The sequence below is a fragment of the Candoia aspera genome, chromosome 2 (genome assembly GCF_035149785.1).
Source record: "Candoia aspera isolate rCanAsp1 chromosome 2, rCanAsp1.hap2, whole genome shotgun sequence".
In the NCBI taxonomy this organism is placed as follows: Eukaryota; Metazoa; Chordata; class Lepidosauria; order Squamata; family Boidae; genus Candoia; species Candoia aspera.
The window spans coordinates 81471435-81498261 of NC_086154.1; the positions used below are offsets into that span (position 1 = coordinate 81471435).

At 41.6% G+C, this 26827-nt stretch overlaps 1 protein-coding gene across 2 annotated transcripts in view; it reads right to left on the reverse strand.

The window, feature by feature from the left end:
* Positions 1–15232, reverse strand: part of KIF3A (kinesin family member 3A) — a 29330-nt gene extending 14098 nt beyond the window's left edge. For both annotated transcript variants that reach the window (XM_063292334.1, XM_063292335.1), the window contains exons 1-9: positions 15055–15232; positions 10361–10643; positions 8754–8898; positions 6729–6813; positions 6119–6224; positions 4304–4443; positions 3817–4014; positions 833–1007; positions 80–181 (exon numbers count right to left, since the gene is read on the reverse strand). In XM_063292334.1, coding sequence (XP_063148404.1) covers positions 80–181; positions 833–1007; positions 3817–4014; positions 4304–4443; positions 6119–6224; positions 6729–6813; positions 8754–8898; positions 10361–10643; positions 15055–15060 — 1240 coding nt within the window. In that variant the 5' untranslated portion in view covers positions 15061–15232. The remainder of the gene's footprint in view (positions 1–79; positions 182–832; positions 1008–3816; positions 4015–4303; positions 4444–6118; positions 6225–6728; positions 6814–8753; positions 8899–10360; positions 10644–15054) is intronic.
* Between the last annotated feature and the right edge of the window lie 11595 nt (positions 15233–26827).

A 26827-nucleotide genomic window follows, 5' to 3' on the forward strand; every position in this document is an offset into this window, starting at 1 on the left:
TACAGAAGGACAAGTAACTGCAGTGGGCACTCAGGCCCTAACACTGAAGATGATATCAAGTGATTTGTAAGCACCTTACCCCTTCGTTTCTTTCGTTTTTCTCCATCTTCACCAATTTCCCCATCATCCTCTTCATCATCCTCTTCAGAGCCACTGGTCTCAGAACCAGAGATTTCTTCCCCTACAGTAGTTCGGCATTTTTAATACAAGAAACAGATTCTTTTAAATTAATTTTTATCTACAGAATCCTGATATGTTAATTTAAATCTCAGTCTAATTTTGCTCCTTAGCCTTTTTTTAGTTTTGTTAAAAAAATAGGACTGCAAAAAAGCTGATCAAAATAATTAGTAGATTATCAATAAATCCTTAGCAGCTGGCTATTGCTGGCAAAGGCTGTTTTTTGTCCAATGTAATTGTACCTTCTGCTTTATATTTGTTGCAAACAAACCTACACTCAGTGAATAAAAATAGGTGACATTTGCAACCCTTACTTAGCTACTGTCTAGTCAGTAGAAGTAATATTTCATTGAAAGGTTGGAGGTTGAATGCTGGACTTAGACTAAAGAAGACCTTATGCTGTTAAACTTGATAGGTTGGTTTAGGACAGTCACTATCTCCCAGCCTAACCTATATTACAAGGTGTCACAAAGACAAAAACAGAGGGAAAACAAATCTGTGTATCATCCTAAGCTCTTGAAGCAAGCACAGGATAATCTGATATACATATTAAAATTAACAACCTTCATTCATTACTTTACTGGATAACTTGGAATGTATTTAAAATGAGAAATTACAAGCAAGGTATATTAATTGGAGACAGTTAACAAATTACCTTCTTCCAACTTTTTCTTAAGTTCTTCAATTTCTTTTTGAAATTGGCGAAGTAAGGCATCCTTTGGATCTTCATTAATTCTAGCCTTATTCTTGATATTTTTCGCCCGGTTAGCATATCGCAGAGTGCTGATTGTCTCATCGTAATTGTAATCCGCTGGGCCAATGTTTGCACACTAAGAAGAAAGAAAAACGTAAGTAAGCCTAAAAAACTGCAATTAAGTACAAAGCAGTCCAATTCTCAATTTACAGAAAGTACGTTATGGTCAAATTTAGGCTGAAGCTAGATTTCTAACATGGTTGGATTTTAAATGCAAGTACATTTTATATGCTTTTCAGAACAGAGCATGTGGGAAACCTATACAGCCCAACCCAGAAATGCTCAAAGCCGAACCACATGCCTCTCCAGCTATGCTTGGACAGTGCCATTCTGTACAGTAGGCAAGTGATCACCACCATCAAAACCAAAACCACTGATCATCTTCCACTGCACCAGTCCTTTACATTCCTGGCGTGGAAAGCTTAGGGACAGACCAATTGTCCATAATTATGTGACTTATGTGACTGCAACAAATTGTGTAATGTAATAGAGAACCAACTGATACAATTCCTATTAGCAAGTACCTTATCTGTGAGTGGATGTTACGTCAAGAGGGAGAATTTAACAAGCCTGACGTTTGAAGAAGTATGAAAAAGCTTTAGGGAGAAAATGTCTTGAAGGGAAGAGGGCCCAAAACAGCTAATTGAAGATTGTCCATGCCTGGCAAGGACCGAACACTGCCTGCTTGTGATAACTTGACATAAAAAGAACAGAACTGGAATGGAGTATCTCAGATACTTATGTGTCTGGCTGGCCACCTGTACAGAAATACTTTGAAAAGCAACTTTTTATTGTGGGTGATTCTTATGACTACTGGTACTTTGGTACTGGTACTTTATACCCTGTATCACCCATAATATTCTCCTGCCAGCACCCGGCTGACCTTGTTTAGGGGTTGAAGCTAAACAAGGCCAGTTCTGGTTAGTCCTTGGACAGGAGACAGACAGGGAGTTCCAGTGCTAGAGGCTGCACTGGGAAATTGAAACAAAATCCTGGAAAAAAGCAAATCACTTGTGGCAAGAAAACAGCAGCCACTGAACTCAACTCAAAGGAGACCTTTGCCTTAATCTCTGTCCCAAAAGGAAGTAAAAAACAGAGGTATGTTCTTGAGCTATAAAATATCCACAAAAGCTATCCCTCCATATAAGAACCTGTTCATGAGCCCTCCCATGAATATGAAACTTCCCTTGAAATGCCATGAGAATTAGTTTCTGGTAATTACACTATTATAGCCTTAAATAGCAAGACACTCCAGACTTGGGAGAAAGAGAGAAAAAAAGATTCTCAAATATCTGAAACTATTTAAGAATCAGGGAGGGTCTGCCTAGCATTTATTTAGTGCTCCGTTTGGCATAATCTACCTGAATTAATCCTTGCACTTTCTATTGCTAGGCCAAGGAAAACTTCCCAAAGGGCACCCGTATTCTGTGCCCACCCAGTGACACCAAGCAACCCTTGATTCCCCTTAAGCATTCGATCCATTCTGTGCAGCCACCCTACCTTTTTTGGCAGTGCATACAGAAGCCAGACAAAAAATAATGTTAGTGCACTGTAGAAACCTGCAGACTAGCAAAGCTTGATTATCTGTAGAGATTTACCTACTGTAAGGTGCTTGTTTTTTAAAGGAGAGTGAGACAGAGAAAGGCAGAAGCCTAAAGCTTCATGATCTCTGTACCCAAATTAATTCAGATATGTGCTGTCATTGAAGATCTGGTTAGTGCAACGGTGAAAGCATCCAATGCATATTCCACCAGCATCATAAGCTTCGGCAGGTGAATTTGTGTTAGTTACTACCCATCATCCTATTATATAGGATTACTGCATGAACAAGAGGAAGGAGGGAATGAATACGTATGCAGGGCTGGCCAAACTTTTGGGATTTGCATTTGGGGTAGGCTAATGCCCCCAGAGTCCAGGAGGATGTTGCAAAAACACATGGATGATGCCAAGATACTACATTTTTTCCTCAATAGGGGTGGATGGGGCATTACATCTAAAACAGTTCAAATATATTTCAGAGTTTATACTGTATGTTTCTTGCCACAAAACATATGGAAACCATGCCAGTGATTTTCAGGAATTATGTTAGGAGGGGGCTTCAAAAGCTGCAAAATGGGGATTCAAGGGCCAAATATGGGACTTAACATTCTTTGCAAATGCAGAAAATATGCAGTGAAAATAAAAATCACAATCATTAAGGAGATCGGAGCTGAAGTTATTTATGTATGTTGCTTGCAGAATTTACAATATAACACAATTGTGTCTTCTACTGTAAACAATATACAATAAAATCAGCATTAAAATTAATTGATCAATATAATCCCTAATCTATTTTTCCAATTTAGATACTAAAATAATAGCTAAGCTTTCAATTGGCATTTGATATGGCACTGTTGGTTATAATTAATCCCCAAAGGCCTTCCAGAAGAGCCATGTTTTCACTTGCTTCCAGAAGGCCATGAGGATGGGGGCCATCCTTGGTTCAAGGGAGTAGCTGTTCCAAAGGAGGGGAGATGATAAGAGAAGGTTTGCTCTCAGGCCTTCTCCTGCTGAACATCTTGGTAGGTGGGGTTCATTAGCAAGCAAGCCCTAGTTGTTTGCATGGGACAGGCAGAAACTAGCAAGGACTCTAAGATATTCAGGCCCTAAGCCATATATGTTTTAAAGGTCCAGGAAGACCCCTGATTGTGAGCACACTCTTTTTTGGCAGTAGAACAACAAGAGGCAAAGATGGTGTAGTCCTGGAATCAGCCCACCTCTGAATCAACGGCAACTCCATCTTAATTGGGTTGAGTTTGAACCTGTTTTTCCCATCCACACCCTGACAGCCTCCAGACTGTCATTTGCTTGCCCAAAATGAATCACTAATGCTCCCTTATTATTACCATCATAGTTTTGGAGTTGCCACCAAGGGAGTCCTGAAGTAGTCGAGTCAGTTTAGAGTTACGGTAAGGCACATGAGTGCTCTTCCCATCAACCAGGGCAGAAATGACATTCCCAAGGGTGGAGAGAGAAAGGTTAATTTTTGTTGCTTCTTTCAGTCGTTGCCCAGTAGCTCCCGTTTTTGCTTGTCTTTCTGAACCCTTAAAAAAGAGAGAAAGAGGCCGTTAGGGGACAAAGTGGTCTCCCAGAAGTACTTTCTTCAAAGGAGAGCACTGAGTAAAGCAGTTGAGAAGAGCTGTCTGCTTGACCTGAAACCACACATGAGACGGTAGGCACAAAAAGCCCAAACAAATGGAGAAGTGGTCCTTGAAGAGGAAAGGCAACGTGGGTTTGGAAATGAAGGTCCATTTTCCAAGGGCACAGAGGAAGGCCCTACAACAGCTGTAATACCCATGACAAACATGCCACAAACTTATCAAAAAAACTTACCGCAAGATCTACTAGATGTAGCTTGCCCATGCGCACATGTATATTCCCATCCACACCCTTCTCACTGCACTCAATGGTGATTGTGAAGATCGCATGGGAACGGGAACTGTGCTCATTCATATTAGTGGCACCAACAGAACCTGTTGACACGGAGAAGGGAAACTAAAGCTTAAATTAGTAACAATGGTGTTTTCAACTTGGTGAAATAACACTGTTCCAGCAGCCCTGTTCTAACACTGGGGGGAAGGAAAAGAAGAGAATGAACGAACAGGTATCAAGACTCCATCTAGTCAAGTTGTCTTTGGCTTGCATGTATGCTTTATTTGTACAAGAAAAGAAGGAAAATAAGACAGCTGAAAGATCACATACTGGAATGAAATGTCATGTGATATTCTGCAGCTTACATAAGCAGCCAAACACCACACTAGCTGAAATGGAAATTTGTATATGAAAACTCATGGATTTTCCTAAACTAAAAGCATTTTTCTTCCTTCCCATAAAGACTATGTGAAGAACCAGAGGGAAATAGTGGCAGAGCACTGGGTTGGAACCTGTCATTCTTTCTTAGCCATGAAGTCTGCTAAGTTTTCTTAGAACCCTTCCCCATTTGGATTAAACCACTACAGGAATAAGCCCTGATAACCACTTTTATCTGCTGGGTGCCCACGATACCGACTTTATTTTTTCCCTGGCCATACCCCAAATAGCCTTAATAGTTGTCCTTAGCTTTTTCCATGTTAAGAGTATTTTTTCTATTAAGCAGCCAACAACACTTCCCCCGATCTGATATGTTTTGTTGGTGGTACTAGAGGGCAAATTAACCCAGCATGATTGGCTGCTCTAGGATTATGCAAGGAGAGGAAGGGAGAGGGAAAAAGCTCACCCAACCCCTACTGTCAACTCATTCTGATCACAGATTGTGAAAAAGCCTTCTCTCCCTATTCACCAGCCCTCTTTCCTAGGCTGAGAGAGGTGGCAAGTGAAGGAGGTATGAGTTCTAACACATAGCTAAATGCAATGGTTTTCCCAGAATCTATGCGAGTTGGTCTTCTGGTTCACAGACACTTTAGCAAACCATGGGGAAGAGCTCTTGGCAAAGTTACCACATCTCGATCTAATCTCTCTTACAAGGTGGGCTTATACAGTTTAGGACTCTGATCTCTGGAGTACCAGCTCCTTTGTCCACTTAGCTCTAGTGGGGATGCCAGCTTAAAGACGCCACATTAGGAATCTGCAATGTGATGACCTGAGAAAGGCCCAGCTGTGGAATTTTAACCCTACTTATTTATAGTTGGTGCTGAGCCTTGTAAATGGCTGATATCTTGTTAAGATGTATCTTTTCAGCCTGGGTTAATTTGGTGCTGCTCTACCTTCCAGTCTTGTTTGGTACTGCTAACCTGCATGATAAAAATTTTTAAGTAGTTTATGGCTTCAAATTAATGCTTTTTAGAGGGTTTTTACTGAATTGTTCTTTTTAAAATTTTAACTGTTTTAAAAACATAGACAATAAATTAGGGTAATGTGAAATAAGGATATGAGTATCACCATAAGCATCTGGGAAAAAGAATGGAAGATAAAAATGAATAACTTATGCAAGCTTCAGGAACCGAATTAAAATTTGATCACTTTTTTATATCAAGGAATATATATGTAAAACCACACGTACTGAGCCAGCTATACTGGAAAAGACAAATGAATTATTGTAAGTATTGTGGATGGTTTTTCTTACTCTTTTACAGTGAATGGTCACATTTAATGAAACTGAGGACAATCCACAAAGGATGTGAAACACTCAAGTAGGGCTATGCAACTTACGGTTTTTATGGCCAAGTGTCATAATTCTATCCATGTCATCTGCATTGTTGACAACATATGCTGAAAGATCTTTGATATAGACTCCTACATCGGGTCGTTCTTTAACCTACAAGACATTTTAGTTAATAATTTCTATGAGTGATGTGTATTTTAGTATCAACTATTCTTGATACCCTTTATATTCAGTATAATAGACCATACAAATATATCTGTTCTTAGAATATTAAAGAGAGCCAGTCTGGCACAGTGGTGAAGGTGCTGGTCTAGAAACCAGGAGATGGTGAGTTCTAGGCCCCCCTTAGGCATGAAAGCCACCAGGTGACTTTGGGCCAGTTACTCTCCCTCAGCCCAATCTACTGCACAGGATTGTTAGTTATGGACAAAATAGGTGGTAGGAATATTAGGTATATTCACTGCATGCGCATATAAAATATAGACATATGCATACACATACACATAAGGTGGGATAAAAATATAATAATAGTAATAATAATAATTTAAAAAATCAGAGGTGAGCACTCCAATGTCACTGGAGAGGTGAGCATGCCAAATGGCAAAGAGATGATCATACAGCTAGTTTTCACAACAGTAAGACTTCACAGGTTTTTACCTCTAGCCTCTGTGTCTGGTCCTTCCCCAAGAGGTCACGTACTTCCTCATTGTAGATTTCTAAGTAAGAGACTCGAACCAAAAACCTGAAGTTTAAAATTAAAATTATAGCAAAAGCATTGCCAGAATTAATTTTATCATATGAATGGTGACAGAGGAACAGAGAGAAAAGGAGAGATGCACTGGAATGATTAAAAGATTAAAAAAAAATGGGGGGGGGACTGATTTGAACAGTGGCTTAGAGCCCCCTATTTTATTAGAAAACAAGATTCCATTTGGGGCATTTCAAATTAAGAAAAAATATATTTGAGACAGGAATGCAACAAGAGATTCATAAAACACAAATGTCATGGCCAATGTGATTTTCCCATAGCTATGAAGTGAAGATAATGGAGTGCCATCCAATGTTGAGTGAGCAGATCTCTATAATAAGGCTTTTCCTTTCTTTCTTCTCTCTGAAGTATTCAGTGCCCCACCCTGCTGGGGGAGATTTTGGAGGAGCTTGGGAAACTACAGGGGAAGAGGAGAATCCATCCGGTTAGGAGAAGGTAGATGGTGATCTACTGCAAAATCTCTGGAATCTCTGGAGGAGATGCCCAAGAATTGGTTACTCTTAATTGTTTAATGAAAGCTCAGCAGAAATGATTTCCCTTTATTCTAAATTATACTTAAGTGAAGCAAGGTTTGGGCAATCAAAAGTGGAGTGGCATGTGGAAGAAGCAACTTCCTTTAAGTTACAGTATTCAAAACAATTTTGGGGACACAGTTCTTTAAGAATATTTCTTTTAGATAAGCCTTGAGTTGGTGGATCTCAAGTTTCTGTTTAATAAAAGACAAAGAAGACCCCACAAGCAAGTATCTACACACATACTCCTGAGTGCTGTTAGGGGCAGCATGCACTATAGAAGTACTTCTTCATGAAACACATATTCAGTTTAGAGAATTCATTGCCACTGGCAAATCAACAGGAGCATTAGATAATTTTAAGGCAAATTTCAAAGGCTGTCTATCTTTGAATATTAAGAGAAAGCAAGAGGGAATGGTGTTTAAATACATTAACCATCTATAATCAGATTAATTAATGAACTACCTATCAATCAGTACATTAATGCCAATATACTGTCACTAGCAAGTAATGCCAATCACTATAATGATATAGCGATAATGCATGATTTTAGGCCATATGTTTGTGTGAATAGACAAGTATGAAAGATGGAGGATGTAACACTCCCCCCTGCCCCCCACAGATGTGAGACCCAAAAGGCAGAAAGGAGTTCAGTTCATTTATACAAGAAGGATGATTTTGAAAAACAAGAATCATTCCTAAAACAACTGATAGTTCCCATGTGAACTGGATGAGACAATGGCATTTTGGAGGAAAAATACCAAGTGGTATAAGAAAAGTGCCAGGATGGTACTGGTCAAACTTGTTGGAAAGCATAAAAATGTACAGGATCTGTAATCCTTTGGCACCATCCTGTAGAATCAGCACATGGGATGTGCCTGCCTCAACTCTAGTGGAAGCTGGCTGGGTGACCTTGGGCCAGTCACCCTTTCTCAGCCCAACCCACCTCACAGGGTTGTTGTTGTGGGGAAAATAGGAGGAGGAAGGAGTATTAGGTATGTTCACCACCTTGAGTTATTTATAAAAATAATTAAGGCGGGATAAAAAAAAACTCAAACCCAGCTAGGCCAGCTAGCCTCTGAGTCAGATAAGTGTGCATGGCTGTATAAATGTGTAAATGAATAGAGCTTTTGGTTCATGAAGGGAACAGCTTCTAAGTTCCTGAAACTCTGGATAAAAAAGAGCAAGTAGCATTGGCAGTGCTTTCCAGTCCTCAATGCGACAAGGTCTGCTGCCTTCATGTCCTGCTTGTGTTTTGCCATCAGCACCTGATTTGCCGCTGTCAGAAACAGAGTCCTGGACTAGATGGAATTTCAGTCTGATCCAGGAAAGCACATCTTAATCAGAGTTGATACTGGCATGACAGGAATGTGAAGAAAGTAAATAAATATTTAACTTTACCTTGTATCGCCTTCAGCCTTTGCAATGTGTCCAAATATATGAGCAAAGGAATTGGGAATGATTCCCCTGAGTTCTGGTACAGCCCGGACACCCTCCATAGTAAAAGTCTTTCCTGTTCCTGTCTGTCCATAAGCAAAAATGGTACCTGCAATACAAAGGCTTTCGTTAGCATGCCCAGGACCAGGAGGGCACAGGCCACAGCTGTACATGTACACGCCTAGAAGTAAGGATCTCTATGAAACTTCCAAGCAGGGGCAAGCATGTCATTCTTTTCCTGGTCCATGTCTCTTTGTCATATGTTCATTCCTAACTCTGTTTTATCCCATTTCTGAATCAAACTGTGAATTTTTTGTTTAAAAATGTACCCTCCCCAAACTGTATTTTTTCCTAAGCCTAAAATACTGTCTGTCTGTCTGTCTGTCTGTCTGTCTGTCTGTCTGTCTGTCTGAGTTTTAGAACAGGGAAGTGTACTACAAAATTTGAAAATGTTTTCAAAACTGAAGGGTGAGTGCATTCCAATCAGCATATTAATCCAAAATGTGCAAATCAGGTTCAGTATCCTTTGAGTCCAGCCAGACAAAACTGGGCATCCTTGAACATCCCTACTCCCAACACCTGCAGAACTGATTTATCACATGGGTCTCACCAGAAAAAAGCTTTGGAGTTGCATATACAAAGATTATACAGGTAGTCCTTGTTTACCAATGGTAACTGGGACTGAGAAATCCATCGCTAAGCAACACTGTTGTAAAGTGCAAGCTGTCACATGACCACCCCAACTTATGATGGCAGCTCTAGCGGTCCCAGTTGCTGTCATTAGGTGAATCCTGAATGGTTGCAGCATCCCGCAGTTACGTGATCACCATTTGTGACCTCCTGCTAGCTTCCCCATTGACTTTGCTTGTCAAAAGCTGGCAAAGAAGTTCTCAAATGGTGATCACGCGATCGCAGGACGCTATGATGGCTACAACTGTGAGGACCTGTCGTAAATCCCCCTCATTCAGCACCATCGTAACTTCAAATGGTCGCTGAACAAGTGGTCAATCAGCAAGGACTACCTGTAATGTATTTGTAATTGTTAGGTCCAACCAAGGCTAAACATACACTTTTATACAGTTTAGCTTTAACAGACCTGACTCTGATGTCATGTCCAAAACACAGTGAGCGTTGGATTAGCTGATCCTGGTTTAATAAGTCTAACTGGACTGTTTTCTTACAATATGTATAGTTGAGGGAAGGCAGAGAGTCATATGATTATTTCTCTGAGCAAAAGAGTTTTCAGCAAAGTACAACCCTTCTCTACCTAGGAGCACTTTGCAGAAACAAGTTAATGATCACAGTATTCTGTTGATGATTGTTTCTCTGTGGCTCAATGTAGAGATGTTAAAAGAAGCAAATGTGGTAAACCAAGTGTTCTGTAATGAAGGAGAACAGTAAGTGGTATGAGCAAGTGTGTCTATACACATATATTTACACATGCACACACACACACAAAATCCAGAGTAGTTCTAATACTTAAGGAAGGCAGTTATGTTGCAGAAGAAAGTGTTTATAATTGGCTCTCCCTCCTCCCCTTCTTCATCCCATTATAATGAAGAAGCACTTACCATTGTAACCTTCCAGAACAGAGTCAATGATTGGCCTTGCAGTCAAGTTATAAACATCAAGTTGCTTGCTCTCTGGCCCAAAAACAGTATCAAATGTAAATGTCTTGGGAGGTTCATTGGAAGAATCTGTTTTATGCACAGTAATAGTGCCTCTCATTTCATCAACATTGACTGCCATTTTATAACACATTGCCTTCTCCCGCTCATTGAATGGCCGGCAACGAACAACAACTTTGACATTATCAGAATTATCAGGTTTGTCAGGCTTTTCAGATCTGTTGATCTACAAGGAGAAACAAATGCCCAATTATTATTCAACAAAGAGCAAGAAACAAAACTGAGATGTAAAACCATGACTGGCAATTATAGTTATAACTCCAGCAGAAAAGAACTCTTTCTGAAGCAATTTGGCAATCACTCCATATTTTTGGAAAATATGAGATCTGATATTTTTGGATTATATTTAATTGGCCACTGAAAAACTAATAAGAAACATCAAAATGTTTTATGAAATATTTTTTAATTTGATCTGTCAAGCTTTTCTTGTTTTTAGGCTCAATAAGGATACTTTACTGTAGATGTTTTAGAACCACCACTCTTCACCTGAGCTTTCTTTTTACTAAAAATCATGAAAAAAAAACTATTTTTTTTTTTGTTCTTCTAAAATAAATGTACTGTGCATTGCCAATTTACACCTACTAAATTCTGGACAGGTTCATACATATCATGAGCATTGGTTTATTTACACCATGGCCTGCTGAATAAACCATAATCACCCATTTCATGTATGATGCCAAGCAATAAGCCATGGCTTGCAAACCATAAAGGCTGGGTTTACAAATTGCACTAAGCCACATTGTAGCACAGCAAGTGTGTGAATCCAGTCACCTTTACTTTCACAGTGCACAGATGAAATTGGCAAATGTACAGTGTTGAGCAGAATACACAACAGTTAAGAAGTGTCATTTCTCCAAGAAACTTCCTGATTTGTGAAGCGTGCAGTATTATCAAACTACTGGAAATAATAGGTAGATGAACAGTTACCCAATCTTTTCCCAGCCTTTTCCACTAGAAAAACCTTCCAACAGTCACCAAATCAAATCATCCTTTGCTTCAAAAATTCTTTGTCACTTAATGAGAAGTGACTTAATGAGAAATTCAGCAGGAAACTATACATGTATAGTTTTACATGCACATATATAATGGCATTTGTATCCTAATAAAAGTTTTCATGTCAAATCTCCAAATTTTGAGGTTCACCATCATCATCTCTTTTTATTACAGTCCAAAACCAGTACAGGTTTGAGTTGCCTATGCAGCCATCATAATTTGTAACTGATCTCCCTCCTCTCAGGGGGCAAAATCAAGTCTTTCATCTCACGTAACAGCTCTAAAGGTCAGGAGCTTTTCCACTTCCCTATCTCTGATTTGAAGCTTGGAAAAGAAGAGGAGAGCATGCACCCAAAGGATGAGCATTCACCCTTCTGCAGAGGCACAGCCTTCTTCCCAGCCTTGGGCCCGTAGGTGTGCATTCTCACTACAGTTGCTGTGATTCATTTCCAAAGAGTTCCATGTGTCTCAAAGTTCAGCACAAATCCAGGGACAAATCTTTAACCCCTTTCCAGCTTACATGTATTCCCTTTGCCATAGTTAAGGAAACTGCCAATTCTTGCCCAAAGCTTCAGGAATTTAAAAACAAGTCATATGCCCCAAGGATTTCCTAAAGGCCAATGGAAGGAAAAGAAGCAGCAGCCCAAGACCTCTCATTGGCATTTAGATCCAGCTCCATGACCTGCTGAGTTTACCACCTATAACTCAGCAGATGTGAAGAGTTCTGGAAAACAGAAAGTCAAGACTGTCTGTTCAGCTAAGACATACTCCAAAAGGCAGCAAATAGAAAAAAGGTTGTTAAGGGAAGAGAAAGGTGGTGGCCTCACTCATTAATGGCATGTACTCCCAGACTATTTCTGAGCTAATGCAGCCTCAAAAGAAAAAAGGTTGTTCATCTCTGGCTTGGATATTTAAAGAACACTGAATGTTATGTCTCTGACCCTTCTGAATTTCAAAGCATTATTTTGCCATTTGATCCTTCTCTGTCTTACAATAATGAATTAGTCACCAATAAAACTTCTGAGAAAAAAAAAAGGAGGTAAACATAATATCTAGAATCTATATGTTAATTCAGTCCAACGTTTTCTAGATATTTGAATCTGATATTTACCCAAAACTCCCTGGACAGCATTAGAGGAAAAGAGTATATAAACATAATAATCTGCAGACAGCTTTACAGATGACTTTTATCAATTCACAGCAAACCAAGGACATATCAGAAGGCATCGTATTTACTGATATCAGTAGTACCAGGAAAAAAGGCTGGCCTTGCTTCAATAAAGACAAATAATGTAACATGTAAGAGGGATACAGTGCAGAATTAGAGAACCTGTGTTTTGCATAGATGAGATTTCAGTTTTCATCACCATTTAAGAACTACCAGAAATGACAATATCTTTACATAAGTCACAGAGGCTAGGACTGAATCATTATATCAATGAAATTTAATAATATATTGGGCTAGATATTGAACATGAACACATTTGCAAAATCAAACAAACCACAACCCAAAACCCTAAGAACTGTGATAGTTCATGAAGTTTTATTCAGATATGTTTTAAGCATTATATATAAATGTATTTATTCCCTTTTTAAATATAGTTTTAATCTAATACACCAGCTTAAAGAATCTGTGGAATGTACTGCCAGGGCCGCAGCTAGGGTCTGTGTCACCCGGGTCAAACATGGATTCCACGCCCATTTTGGTGCCCCCCCAGTGCTCATTTTGGCACACACCCCAGCACGGCGCCCGGGGCACATGCTCCGGTTGCCCCCCCTAGTTTCAGCCCCCTGTACTGAATTCTTATTATCTTCTGACAAGATTTTCATTCATTTCAAAAGTGCTGGGTCACAAATCACTAACAGCTAGCATGGTGTAGTTGTTAAGGTGTTGGACTGGCATTGGGGAAATCCAAATTTTAATCTACTTTCAGCCACAGAAGCTGCCTGGGTGCTTCTGGGGCAGTCACTCTTTCTTTGCCCCGCCTACCTCACAGGGTTCTTGTTGGGGAAGAGAAAGAGTAGTAGAAGGGAAAGCGATGTATGCAGCATTGAGTTCCTGAATGAAACATGGGATATACATTTAATCAATGGATCAATCAAATAAACCAATTAGCCATCCAGATCTAAGATACAAATAGAATAATTGTACCATTAAACAGATTAATTTTCCTGATTTTTAAGAGTGATTTGACTAAAATGAAAATTATACTGAGAGGATGAAGTGATGAATCTAAACATCATTATAAACATCAAACAATAGGGTTATGAAGCTCTTTGGGAGCGCTTTGATTCATTGGAAATTTGAATGAAGCACCTTCCAAAGCAGCTGCATGAAATGAAGCAACGACTGCTTCTAATAAGTGGGATATAGAAAGCAAACTGGCCCACTAAGGCATGTCAGCTCTACCTCAGCTCAGTGGAGCTATGCACTTTATTCAGACAGGTTGTCTGGAATGCATATATCCTTATCAAATATTAAAGATAAGGAACATCTAAAGGTATCTGAACATTTTGTATAACACAGTCCATTTCCAAACCAATGTATTGCTAGTCCTGATATCACATTTCACAGTTCACTGCTAATAGGTTTTCACATAAGAGTGAAAAAGATGAACTATACAAAAGTGGTTATGTGGGTTATGAAATAAAATAGGTTTATTTCAAAAAAAGAGAGTTACAGCATCCCAGTCTTATTCTCTGTGCTCAGATATCCAGGAAAATGCCTTCCTTTTCATCTTCCTATCTTCAGATTCCCTTATCAATTTCACAGGATCATCAATTTTGCAGCCCCAAAGTGCAAAAATGAGACAGAGTTTAATTAATCCAAACCCAATGACTAAGATTTCAGAGGAAAAATCATGTTAGTCTGTTGCTGCAAAAGCCTTACAGGGCTTTGACAGGCAAAATCAATTATGGCATAAACTTTGGTTGATCACTGTCTACCTTATTGGATGCATGAAATATAACATGTGACAAAAGGGAATGAGTCCATCAAAACACACATCATAACTTTAGGCTCCCACAAAACATGTACTAACGTTGTTATGATAATTTTAGAGAAACTATCCCCCAAACTGGCAGCCTCCAGATATGCTGGGCTGTCTCTTGACTCCCGCAACCAGCACTAGGTTCATGTGAGATGGCAACGAGAGGCGGTGTCGTCTATCACATCTGGATAGCACAAGGTGGGGAAGGGCTGCCTTAGACTGAGACCTCGCACCGCATAGGCGCTGGCTGTGATTGCTACCTAACGTCCTTGCGTTATTGCGGATTCACAATCCATTCCGTTCGTGCGATTTTACTGCGAAAGAGGTCTCCGGGTCCACTCCAGGAGGATCCGCCTTGCGAGACACGTGAAGGCACCTCCTGACGCTCTCCGAGGCCCTCTCCATAGCCCCACTAGAGACGCCCGCATCCAGCAGCCACCCTGCCGCTCCGTCACCCTCCGCTGCCCTTCCACCACCTGATGCCAAGCCTCGCTCGGCTCTCCTGGCAGCGCCACCCTAGCAACGGGCCGCGGCGCGCCGGGGCAAAGAAGCTGGGGGAAAGGAGATGAGGGAAGGCTGGGGTTGGCTGCTCACCGGCATGCTGCCGCCGCCGCCGCCCGCGATGGACTCAACGGGGCTCGAAGGCGTCGCTCCGGCCCGAGAGGGAGAGAAAGCCGGAGGGGGCGTTCACAAGATACAAGGTACCCGTCGGCTTTGCTACAATTGTAACAATAACGGGGGCCAGTGCGCTTGCGCCACCCGAATGACAGAGCGAGCAGCCCCTCCAGCCCTCGGCGTCCTGCGGAGGCTTCTCAGCCAATAGGCAAAAAGCTCGAGCCGGTGCTCCTCACGTATTGGTGCTGAATGGTAGCCAATGAGAGGACGAGGATTGTAGCGCGGGGGCTGCGGGAGAAGGCAGGAGGAGGAATAGAGGCGCCCTGGGGATGAGGTCTCGGATGCAAAGGACACGGCAAGAGCCGCTTGTTCTTCCCTGCCATCTAGGGATCGTCCGGGTTTTGCAGCGCCCAACTGATAGCTCTCGTCTTTGTGCGCCTGGACACTTGGGTGCTTTTCCTGTAAGATGGGAACAAGGCTGCTTCTCTGGACGCCGTCACTCCAGGGTGATCTCTGCAGACGAACTCGGGGATGTGCTCTGTTGAATAGGTTTGGCTAGATGAGATGAGTGTCTCGAATTAACTGATTGGAAAAAGCGGACGGTAATTTGGATTATAACATCCGCCAGCCTGTCCTCGGGGTGGGGGGGGGGGGCGGGCGGGAAATCCCCGTTCCTTGCTTCCTTTTCTTTCTCTTTACGAACCGTCGGCCAGAATGGGAAAATGGGGTTAAGCAGCTGTCATGGAATCAATGCGTGACACTTATCCTGTAAGAAAAGACTGTCCTTCAAGTCAAGGCTCGATTTTAACATTGTGCATTGTCGACTTTTTTTAAAGTGTCATGTAAATGTTCATGGATAGAGGCCATTCAAAATTAGAGAATGGCCAGGAAGATCGGTGGGCTTCTGTATTAGAATGGTATTATGCAATCATCCTGCCACACACCCAGTGTGTGTGTGTGTGTGTTGGGGATGGTCTAGATGTTGCTGCCTTCTAGTTATCCCAATCCTGTATTTTGTTTTCTGCAAAAACAATTAAGGTGCTCTGTTTTTATTAGAGGTGCTTGGTGCTGCCTGAATGGAATCAAACTGCCATGATTTCCCATTGGGACCTTTCATCTTAATCCTTTTTATCCTATTGAGCAAATGGCCATAGAAACAATAAATACTTTTATCTATCTATCGATCGATCATATTTTTATCACCGCCCATCTCCCCCACACGGGGGACCCTAGCAGTTCACAGTAAAATGTTAAAATTCATTAAAAACATAAATAATATCAATAATCAATAAATATAGATATAAAATATAATAAAATCCAAGTGACGGCAGATTTAATTCACCCCAAAGGGACAAGACCAGCCCTGGCAGGCCTAGGGAACCAACCAACCCCAAGAGTGGCTCCTCCTCTCCCCACTCCAGGCATGGTGACAAAACGAGGTCTTCAGCTGTTTTCTGAAGTCCAAAAGGGAGGAGGCCAACCTCACTTCCGTGGGAAGGGTGTTCCAAAGGGCGGGAGCCACTGCAGAGAAGGCCCGCCTCCTGGACCCCACCAGATGAAATTCTCTTGCAGACAGGGTCCATGGCATGCCCTCTCTGCATAACCGGGTGGGCCGGGTTGATGTAATGGGGATTAGATGGTCCCTCAGATAGCCTGGACCCATGCCATGTAGGGCTTTAAAGGTGATAACCAACACCTTGAATTGGACCCAGAAGCAAACTGGCACCCAATGCAGCTTGCGGAGCAAAGGAGTAATATGTGCTGACCTTGAAGCACCTAAGATCACCTGCATGGCTGCATTTTGGACCAGCTGTAGCTTTCGGATACTCTTCAAGGGTAGCCCCATGTAGAGCGCATTACAGTAGTCTATATGGGAGATGACCAGGGCATGAGTGACTGTTTGAAGGGCCTCTCACTCCAGGAAGGGGTGTAACTGGTGCACAACACAAAGTTGTGCAAAGGCCCTTCTGGCCACGACTGCCACCTGCTCATTGAACAAGAGTCGTGAGTCCACAAGGACCCCCAAGTTATGCGCCGGATCTGTCTAGGGCAGTGCAACCCCATCCAGAACTAAAGATGGCAATTCTTAGGAGAAGGAGAAAGAGGAAGAACAGTTAATCAGAAAGTACAGTTATAGAACTGTAAAGTTGCAGTGTTTCAAAACCATGCAGCATATCACTACTTATGTACATTCAAATTAGACTGAAGATAAACAAATTTAAATTTAGCTATTTAGCCTTTGGGAGAAAACATAATGCCAAAATGTAAAAACCCGATGTACTGGTTAAACTCAGGTAGGTGGCTGTTTTTATTACTAATTCTTATTCATAGAGAATTTCAGAGTTTAATTGTAGAAAGCAAAAAAAAAACAATTAACAGAATAAAGCAAGCACCCTTTTCCATTAGTGACTCATTACTGACACAACATGTTGACAGGCATTTCCTGAATTGATATTTGTTTCTTTTCAAGGTCATCTGGGATACCTCATCAGTTTTCTGAAGTTGAGATTGGTTTTACAATTTTGTTGAAAAATAATTTTTCAGATGTTTTCATTTGAACACAGTTGTGTTCTAAAATGTCAAGAATAAAAAGAAAGTCTTAAATGAAACAAATACTGTAGTGGTTGTTTTTTTAAAGAAAGGGCTGGCTGATGATATATATTGAATAGAAGTAAGTTAGGAACCTAAAGTTAAACCTATGGGCTCCACAATCTTAAATCTCTTCCATGGATGCAATGGGATAGAAAAGTATTTGATTTTTTCTAGATCTTGCTTTTATATAACCACTATGAACAATGCCTGGTTATTCCAAACCACTTGCTGGCTGGGGAATTCTGGGAGTTGAAATCCACACATCTTCAAGCTGCCAAGGTTGAGAAACACTGGTCTAGATTATAGTCTGAACTACATTACTTGCATGTCACTGATTTCAATGGAATTGTGAGTTTTTTGCTACATTTCTACTTTCAATTTCAGCAACAAATTATTATTATATTAGTACTGTAATATTCCTAATCCCATGGGTGCGGGGGAATTGAAGCCATAATGATCCTTAGTCCTTTGTTAGTCTTATTCTCAATACGGAGGCAGAGATCCCAAATTCTTTCTTATAACTTAAGATGTAATGATCTTCAAAGATATGAAGGATTGACTAGTCATACACACAGACACACAAAACACTAATGACAGGGAAAACAGTTGTAAGTTCCTACACATACACACACACACACATTTATTCATTGCATTTATATGGCCACCCATCTTGCAAATGCAACTCTGAGGCTAACAACACTAAAATAAATAAAACAATAGAAAAATATTACCAAAGAATTAAAATGGTCACCTAGACCCAAACAAAACAATTAACAGAGACCTCTCAACTGGCCATCTAACCTCCCGACCTGCAGGCCCTGTGGCACATCCAGGTAAATGCTTTACGAAAAGCCAGCAGGGTCAGGGCCAATCTGATCTCAGGGGGTATGATGTTCCAGACATACAGATTCCAAAATCCTTAAACATTTTCCCAGGAAGTGATTTGTACTATTTGCTAAAAATGTGGCAGAATTGACCTCAGACCTATTCTATCCTACTGGGGCCAAAAGACCCTTCTCTCATGCAACACAGTGTTTTAATCAGGACTTATATTTACAAGATAAGAGAACAGATATCAAGAGAAATGTAAGCGCTACCCTTTCTAAAAGTCTTCCACCTCAAATAATTTAATGAACATTCTGAAGCTTTACTGTATGGAGGAAAGAAGAGGGAAGGATTGGAAATTGGAATCAACCTCCCTAAATGAGCTCTCCTCTATAAGGAATGCTTGGGTATGCTTATAACTTGATTTTTCAAGGTAATGAATATGCCTATCAACACAATTCTTTTACGAAGCCTACTGTAGGTTTACAAAATAGCATGAGAGCTTTCTGATATCTAAATAGTCTTTCTAAGGCAAGAAGGTATTTGCAAATCTCTCTAAAATTGGAAACATCCCAGTTTCATTTTTTCAAGTACAGGCAACCAATTATTACTTCCTTATTTCATTTTCCAAGTAAGCTCTGAGCAAATATGCTCTGTAATTTATTTGCAACACATGATTTCTCAAAATATTGGCCCAGTGGTACTTCCTGTATGTGCCTGGTTGGTTAACTGGATGTACTGATTTGAATTTCCTACCTGCCTTTTCTCAGGAATCTGAAACAAACACGATGTTTTTTAAAATAATTTTTATGAAGAATTTTGACTAAAAAGTAAAAAACTAACAAGAACAATTATCAAGAAAAGAAAGGAAAAAAGAAAAAAAGACAGTTCAAAAGAAAGAATGAAAAGAAATAGAAAGAAGTAGCTTCTAATTTTATTTGCAGCAACTATAAGTACAATTACAAAATTACTTTTTCTCTATGATTACAAAAAGAAAAGCTCTTTTTTTTTCTATTATCTCTTTTTTCTAATCAAAGCCATAAATCATAAGATCATTTTTTTTCTGTTCCATGCAAAAAGTCTGTAAGGGGTTTCCAGTCAGCAATAAAATATGTTGTTTTTTCTCTAAACTAGGAAGTCAGTTTGGCCATCTCTGCAACAAACACAATGTTTTTAATAAAAGTGATTGCTATTCCTGGCTATTCTAGCCCAGTCTGCACAAAACTCATAGGCTAGGATTTGATCCTCCTTTACAGTCTTATGCAAGGCCTGGCCAAGCTGGTGATGACTTCCAGATGTTTGAACTAGAAGCAACATTCTCTCTCTCTCTCTCTTTCTTTCTCACATTTCTGTATTGCCCATCTCACAAGTGACTCTGGGCGGTTTACAATTCAATTAAAATAACGAGATTAAAACAGTCCAGGGTCCCCCATGTGGGGGAGATGGGCAGTAATAAAAATATAATAAAATAAATAAATTTAAAAAATCATAAAAACAAATAGATCATAAAAATGTAAATATAAAATATAGAAAATATTTAGAATTTATAGAAAATATCAATTCCTCGGGGCCACATCATGGCACCAGCCACCCCCATGATTGACTATCCCCCCTCCTGCCCAAGCGAGCTGGCACAGCCAAGTCTTAACTCCCTTTTGGAAGGCCCAGAGAGTGGGGGCCTGCCTCTGTGGGTAACTTATTCCAGAGGGCGGGGGCCACAGCAGAGAAGGCCCTCTTCCTGGACCCTGCCAATTGACAAACTCCCATGGACAGAGTCTGAAGCATGCCCTCTCTGCCTGACCCGGTGGGACGGGTCGATGCAATGGGGTGAGGCGGTCCCTCAGGTAACCTGGACCCATGATAACTGAGACACCAGGGCTGGGCTAGCTGAGAATTATTGGAGCTGTCACCCCATGAACATATTCAATGCATACATTTCAACTTCCACAGACTTTAGACAGAAGTTCAAACAAACACAACTGATACTGTTGCTGCTTGTTTATTTGATTTGAACCTCCCCTTTCGCTTCACTCTGAGGGAAAGCTCCCGTTGGCCTGCTGTAGCAGAAGCAGAACACTGAGATGGTGAAGCAGGAACGCCTCTTCCTTTCCCACCATATTCTCACCCTCACCTTGGCAGCTCCGTGCAGAGTCCCACGGAGTATCTCCCAGAAGGCGTGGCCTACACGAAGAGGGAACTGGAGCCTGAGGCAGACTGAACCCGCCCTCGGAAGGAGCGTCCCAAGCTTTGTGCTTTCGGGGAGGGCGCTTGTCAACGGCGGAACTGCCGCTGCTGCTCTTCGGGGCTAATGCTTAGGAGGGGACGTGCCAGCGGACCGGCTCCCCCCCCCCCCAAAGGGGTTTAGGGACTTAAGAAAGGACCGCTGACTTCACCCCCGCCCCGCGCTAGAGACGCTTCCCGCTCCTCCTCCTTTTCGCCGATCAGCCTTTGCCGAGAGACGAGCAACCCAGGATGAGAACAGCAGCAGCCGCAACAATAGCAGCCGCAACAGTAGCAAAGACATCAAGGGTAGAGCCTCGCTTTAGCGACCGGGTCCTCTCGGGTCGTGCCAGTTAGGTAAGAGCCCATCCGAGGAGAAGAGGGAGGCGCACGAAGGTGACGCTCGTCGCTGCACCGCCAGCTGCGCTCTTCTCCCTGTTCCTGGAGGTGGCATCCTTAATGGAGTTGACCCATTTCCCCCACTCCCTTAGTCGTTTCGCCTGGGGTCTGCTTTGCAAGCGTGACTTCTGTTGTTTGTTTTTCTTCTTCTTTTTTTTTAAAGTACCAGCCACTCATATGATCTGAGTCACGTGTTTTGTTTCCTGTTGTTTTCCTCCCGGAGAGTCGCGCTTGTGTTGGCTGCGTTTGTGCAGACGACTTGCTTGCCTGTCTTCTGTTGCTCGAGCACCTTGTTCATCGTTCGTCGCCACGCACTCAGTTCACACCACACACTTTGGACAGATAAAGATCTAGTGGCTCCGTTTGCACAACATGCCATGTTTGCTTAATCTTGGTTACCAGTTATATGGCTTGGCTTAGAGTACAAACCCAAACCGTCTGCTTAGTGTAGTGTTCAGTGTAATGTACACATCCAGAATTAACCTGGATAATTCAGTAACCAGCAGTCACTGTCAATCAGCAGTACTTTGCACCTTACATTTTAATTTTCCAAGAAGCTTCCCTTTAATAAGTTATGAAAAAATTCCAAACATGTTGCATCTCACACATAGATGCTATAAAATGTTTATTAACCTTTGCAGTGATGCAAAAGACTCTGTAATAAATTATGAAAGGCTCCACATTCATGAAATTTAGATTTGCATAGGGCTTTGTGGTTTGTTTGTTTTTTGTGTGTGGGAGTTATTTCCCACTCTTAAACACAGTTTCCTAGTTGCATGCAAAAGAAGTTACACTTACAGTAAACATAAACTGAAACTGTTACAGTGCCACTCTTTAAGTGAACCTGGGAGAGGGCCTGGTCAGAGATCTGTTAGTGCAATCTCCCAGTCCTTCAGCCTGCAGGAACTCTGCTCTCCCAGCCCCTGCTACTCAGCCTCAATAATGTGGCCAACAAGTAGTGCCATCCTTGCAGTTTTAATGCAAGAAAGTTAAGGAAAGTGGTTGGTGGACTCCCTGGCTTTTTTCCATCTCCCATTGGGCATCAGCTACCAATGGGAAAAACAATCTCCAGTCCCCCTCTTTAATGTATGGTGTGGCCAGGCCGGGTGAGTGTAATGGATGCTTTGAATGGCAAGTTCATTGGACCAACAGAGCAGCGGACAGGTCATAGGCATGGAAGCAAGGTTGCAAGGAAGTTTGGGCGCCCTTTTGCCCTCCCAATTCACCCCAGGCTAACAGGCACAGAGGAAGGGGGTGGAATGAAGCAGGAGGGCATGACTGAAAAGGAGCAAGTTCTGTCCTCAACTTGTGCTGCAATGGAATGGCGCTGCTGGCAGCGAGCAGCCATTCCAACAGCATCCAGAAGTAGCCTGGGTCAGAGGCAAAGGAGGGACACCATTGTCCCTACAACCAAAGGAACAAAAACAGCAAAACATACAGCCAGGTTAAACTCTGGATGGCACAACAGTAGGAAACTTGCAATGCACTCACTGATGACAGAACAAACAACATCCATTTGGCAGAACCTTTTCCTTTTTTCTTTTCTCCATTTCCAACTGACCTTCTTTGCAGCAAACAAATACCTTTGTAACAGAGCACTGGTGAAAAGTGGCTTCCTCTCCCTGATTAAATTGACCTTCCGTGCAGCGTTTCACTGGCATTCTCTAAACTTTTTAAACACAGGCCTAGCTCTTTCAAAGAATGCTAGTATCATGTTTTTAAAAACAGGGTGCTAAGCTTGTGATTGTAAGGATTCCAGATAAGCTCTATCAAGCATTTTGGAAAATGATGTGGACAGATACCTGTGCAGAAGCCAGGTGTCCAGGCGCTCCTACAGCCCAAGCCAAAATGGCCATGAAGGGCAGTGTCAGCAACTAGAAGGGGAGCATGCCCCCAGGATCCTAAAGCACTCAGCGGTGTGTGTGTGAACTGTAGGCCTTCCAGTAATTCTGTTGACTGCCTAGGCAAGTCCCTGCAGTTTTCTTGGCAAGGTTTTGGAAGTGGTTTGCATTGCCAGCTTCTTCCTAGGGCTGAGGGAGAGAGACTGGCCCAAGGTCACCCAGCTGGCTTCGTGCCTCAGGCGGGACTAGAACTTGCCATCTCAAGTTCTAGCCCAGTGCCGATAACCCCTACACCAAACTGGCTCTGAAAGTGGTCAAGAGGAACTGAGTCGATGACCGCATCATCAACCAAATGTGTTAAACTATGAATTCTCAATTTTCTTCAGGCCGTGGAACCTGTTCATGAAGAAAAAAAAAATTCCTGGAATCAAGAGGGGTGGGGTTTCTGAATGTCAGCTAACAAACCTCTGCCCTTTCCTCTGGACCTTAGAAAAATTGTTAGGGATGCAAGTTGCAGCATCAAGGCAGGAGCAGATGTCTGAGGGCATTCGAAGTTTTCTTCTTCCTTAGTCCCTTGCAGAGAGTAAAACTACTGCGGGGGACTAAGGGGAAAAAAAACCCTTGAACCCATTCAATCCTGCCTCAGTGCTGCTCTTGTGGGACATCCATAGCAATTTTTCTAGCTGACCAAAAGAGGGAGGAAACCTTCCACAAGGGAGTAAGGAAAAACAAAACTCGCTGCAACAGATTAAGTCTTGCAGAGGTTCCCCCTCCCCACATTAATCCCACAGAACCCACCCTAGGATTCCATAGAGCCCAGTTTGGCAAAGCCCATGCTAGATTGTATCCATGGAAAACTGTGTTGGGAGAAGAGGGAGGACCTTATTGTAAAACCGTATCCACTAAAGGCAGCTTCAAACTGCCTCAGCTCTGGACTGGGCATAAGAGAAAAGCAACCTTATGAGGACATGTCATGTACAAATGATTACTGGGGCATGTTTGTCCTATGATTAGAAGAATGTTAGAATCAGCTTCAAATCAGCCAATACAAATCCTGAAAAACAGAGCAGTAGAGGAAAGGAAGGGCCAGTCTGATCTAGTGGTTAAGGCATCAGACTAGAAACTGAGAGGCCATGAGTTCAAGTGCCGCCTTGGGCACAAAAGCCAGCTGGGTGACCTTGGCCTAGTCCCTCTTTCTCAGCTCTAGGAAGAAGCAGGCAAGGGCAAACCACTTTCGAAATCTTGCCAAGAAAACTGCAAGGGCTAGTCCAGGCAATCACCAAGAGTCAAGACTGACTCAAAGGCACCCTGTCCCCAAAAAGGAAAGGAATTCCAAAAGTCTTTTTTTTTAAACCACATTTGGCAAAAAGATTGAGTAAACATATAGCACCTCATCCTCCATGTTTACGATTGTCATTCTTACAACTTTTTGCTACTGGCTATGCTGACTAGGGCAGATAGAAATTTCTATCATGGAGGACACAATCACTCAGGCTTCACTGATATATTCCAGATATAGTAAGCTTGAACTCCCATCATCTCCCAGCCCAGCCAGCACTGCTGAGTACCAGGTTAGGAAAATTGCCCTGGTTGTGATCTTGGCATGATATGTAACATGGGGGTACCTGAACTCTCTTCTGTGACTGCCACAGTCTCGCAATGCATAGTTGGAATGCATGAGTAGACTGCTGCTCATTGGCATGGAATGAGACCTGGTATTTCCCAACCACCTTGCTAAGCTTCTGGCAAGTCAGGATTAATGGAGTCACCCAGCCATTTCTGGGGTTACCAAACCATCATTCTGGCACAAAAAGCCTGTTTGCATTAGTGATTTATCACCACTCTTATGCCTGAGGGAGTAGCGTGGGAATCACCTAACTCAGTTCTTCATTACGTATTCTGGATAGATCTGTGTTCAACTGGTGGCTGCAGCATTCATCACACAGACTGGATAAGGAATGCAGGCTATTTGACATCCTGTTCATTGCATGGTCTTAGAGCCTGGGGTAATTTCTTTCTCCTTCACACTTGACTTATTTTTATTGCTGAGGACTTCCAAAATCTCACCATGCATAAATATTGGCTTCTTGTGCCTAGAAATTGACAAATCTGTCAGACAAATCTTTCACAGCCGATCTCTGTAGGCATTTGTGGGATTGCTTTGAAGGAAACAGACTCACATGGTCCTCAGAGGTTCCACACAGAAATATAGTGGGTATTAGAGTGTAACCAAGTGAAATGGAGACTCCCAAAAGGAGGCAGAATATCAGGTTTTTATCTAAGAAAAAGAGGGTGTAAAAAAAATGAGTGCACTTTGCTACACTTTAACAATTGCCAATATAGCATGGGGAGCCATTAACTGTTGCTGGCAATGTAAGAGACAGATTAGCTGAGCATTTTTCCACCTTATATTCAGCAAGAGACATAAGAGTCTTAACTGGGCGATATCTTAACAGCTTACACTGTTGTATTATTGTTGCTTCAAGCAGCAAAGTCCAAATGAAATGGCCTTGTACTTACTTCATGGCTTAGGAACATGCGTGTTTTTTCCCAGACTGCTTGCCTATTTTCCTGCTGTCACTTCACTCTGAAAACAAAGATTTGTGCCTAGGCATTTATTGGACATTAGATGAGGAAGATGCAAATGTACAGCCTTGCAATGCACCCCTTGGATGGAAAGTAATTCTACTTTTACTGTATGTTTTTGCTCTTTTAATTATTATATGGTATATCATTTCTGTTACATGCCCATTAATGTCTCTGGAAACATCGTAAGAGCAGAATATCTGAGATATAAATGGGATATATCAGAAATTGTGGGTTTCTCCATCAGAGAAGAGAGTTAAAATGGGGGAAAACTGTCTCTTCAACAGTAAATCTAATGGACATGGCTTGAAATGTATATATTTATGTCTTTTTTATTTTGTATTTATTGGGCATATGAGATACCAGTTGGGTTTATTAAAACATGATACATCAACATTGGTTGATATATGCAAACCATGATTCATAAACACAATGGCAAGGGTTTTGCAATATACTACATTACACTAAGCCAAAATAAGTTAAACCTCATCAACCTAGGTATTGTTTAATAAAGGTTTGGTTGCAAATGCTTAATTGCCAGGGACATTTTCTCTTCTGGCCTAACCATGTCCTAATGTTGCCGTTTGGTCTGAAATATGCAGGATTGTTAATATTACTGCTTTCAATTCTAGTGGTTGCTGTAAAGATGGAGATATTTCTTTAGATTCTATTCTTAGTTCTTGGAATGAATCTTTATACCCCAATCGGGGGAGATGGGCGGTAATATAAATTTAATAAATAAAAATAAATAAATAAAAGGCTTCCAGCCTGCAGCATAGTTAAAAGAATTATAACTCTGGGGAGATAAGTCCACTTGTGATTTACAACAGTGGAGGATGTGCTTTCTCTTGTAAAACATGGCTTTTGGATTTTGGACAGCAAAATCCAAAAGCCTTTGCAGGGCTTTGTAATAGACAGCATTTTTCTTTTCCTTTTAATATGTATAGCACTGAAAACAAAAATCAGAATGAAGGTACCCCAGCCTTCTTGAAGCAATGCAAGCAAAATGTTAAGTTGCTTTGCTTATCATCATTTGGGTAATTGCTGGAGATAGAATGCAATGCTTGGTGGTTTTACTTTTCCAAATCAGTATGTGTCACAGCTTTCTAACATTTCTCTCCTCATCACCATTTCGCAGTTGGGGGATAATTTCTGTGGTGACAAAGTGAAAGTAATTCAATGTATGAATAAACTCCTGAGTGTAAACAGCTTATCCTGTGAAAATATCTATTACTATGCGAAGTGATACAAAGCATCTTCTCTGTGGGGACCACAGAGCATTCACTTAG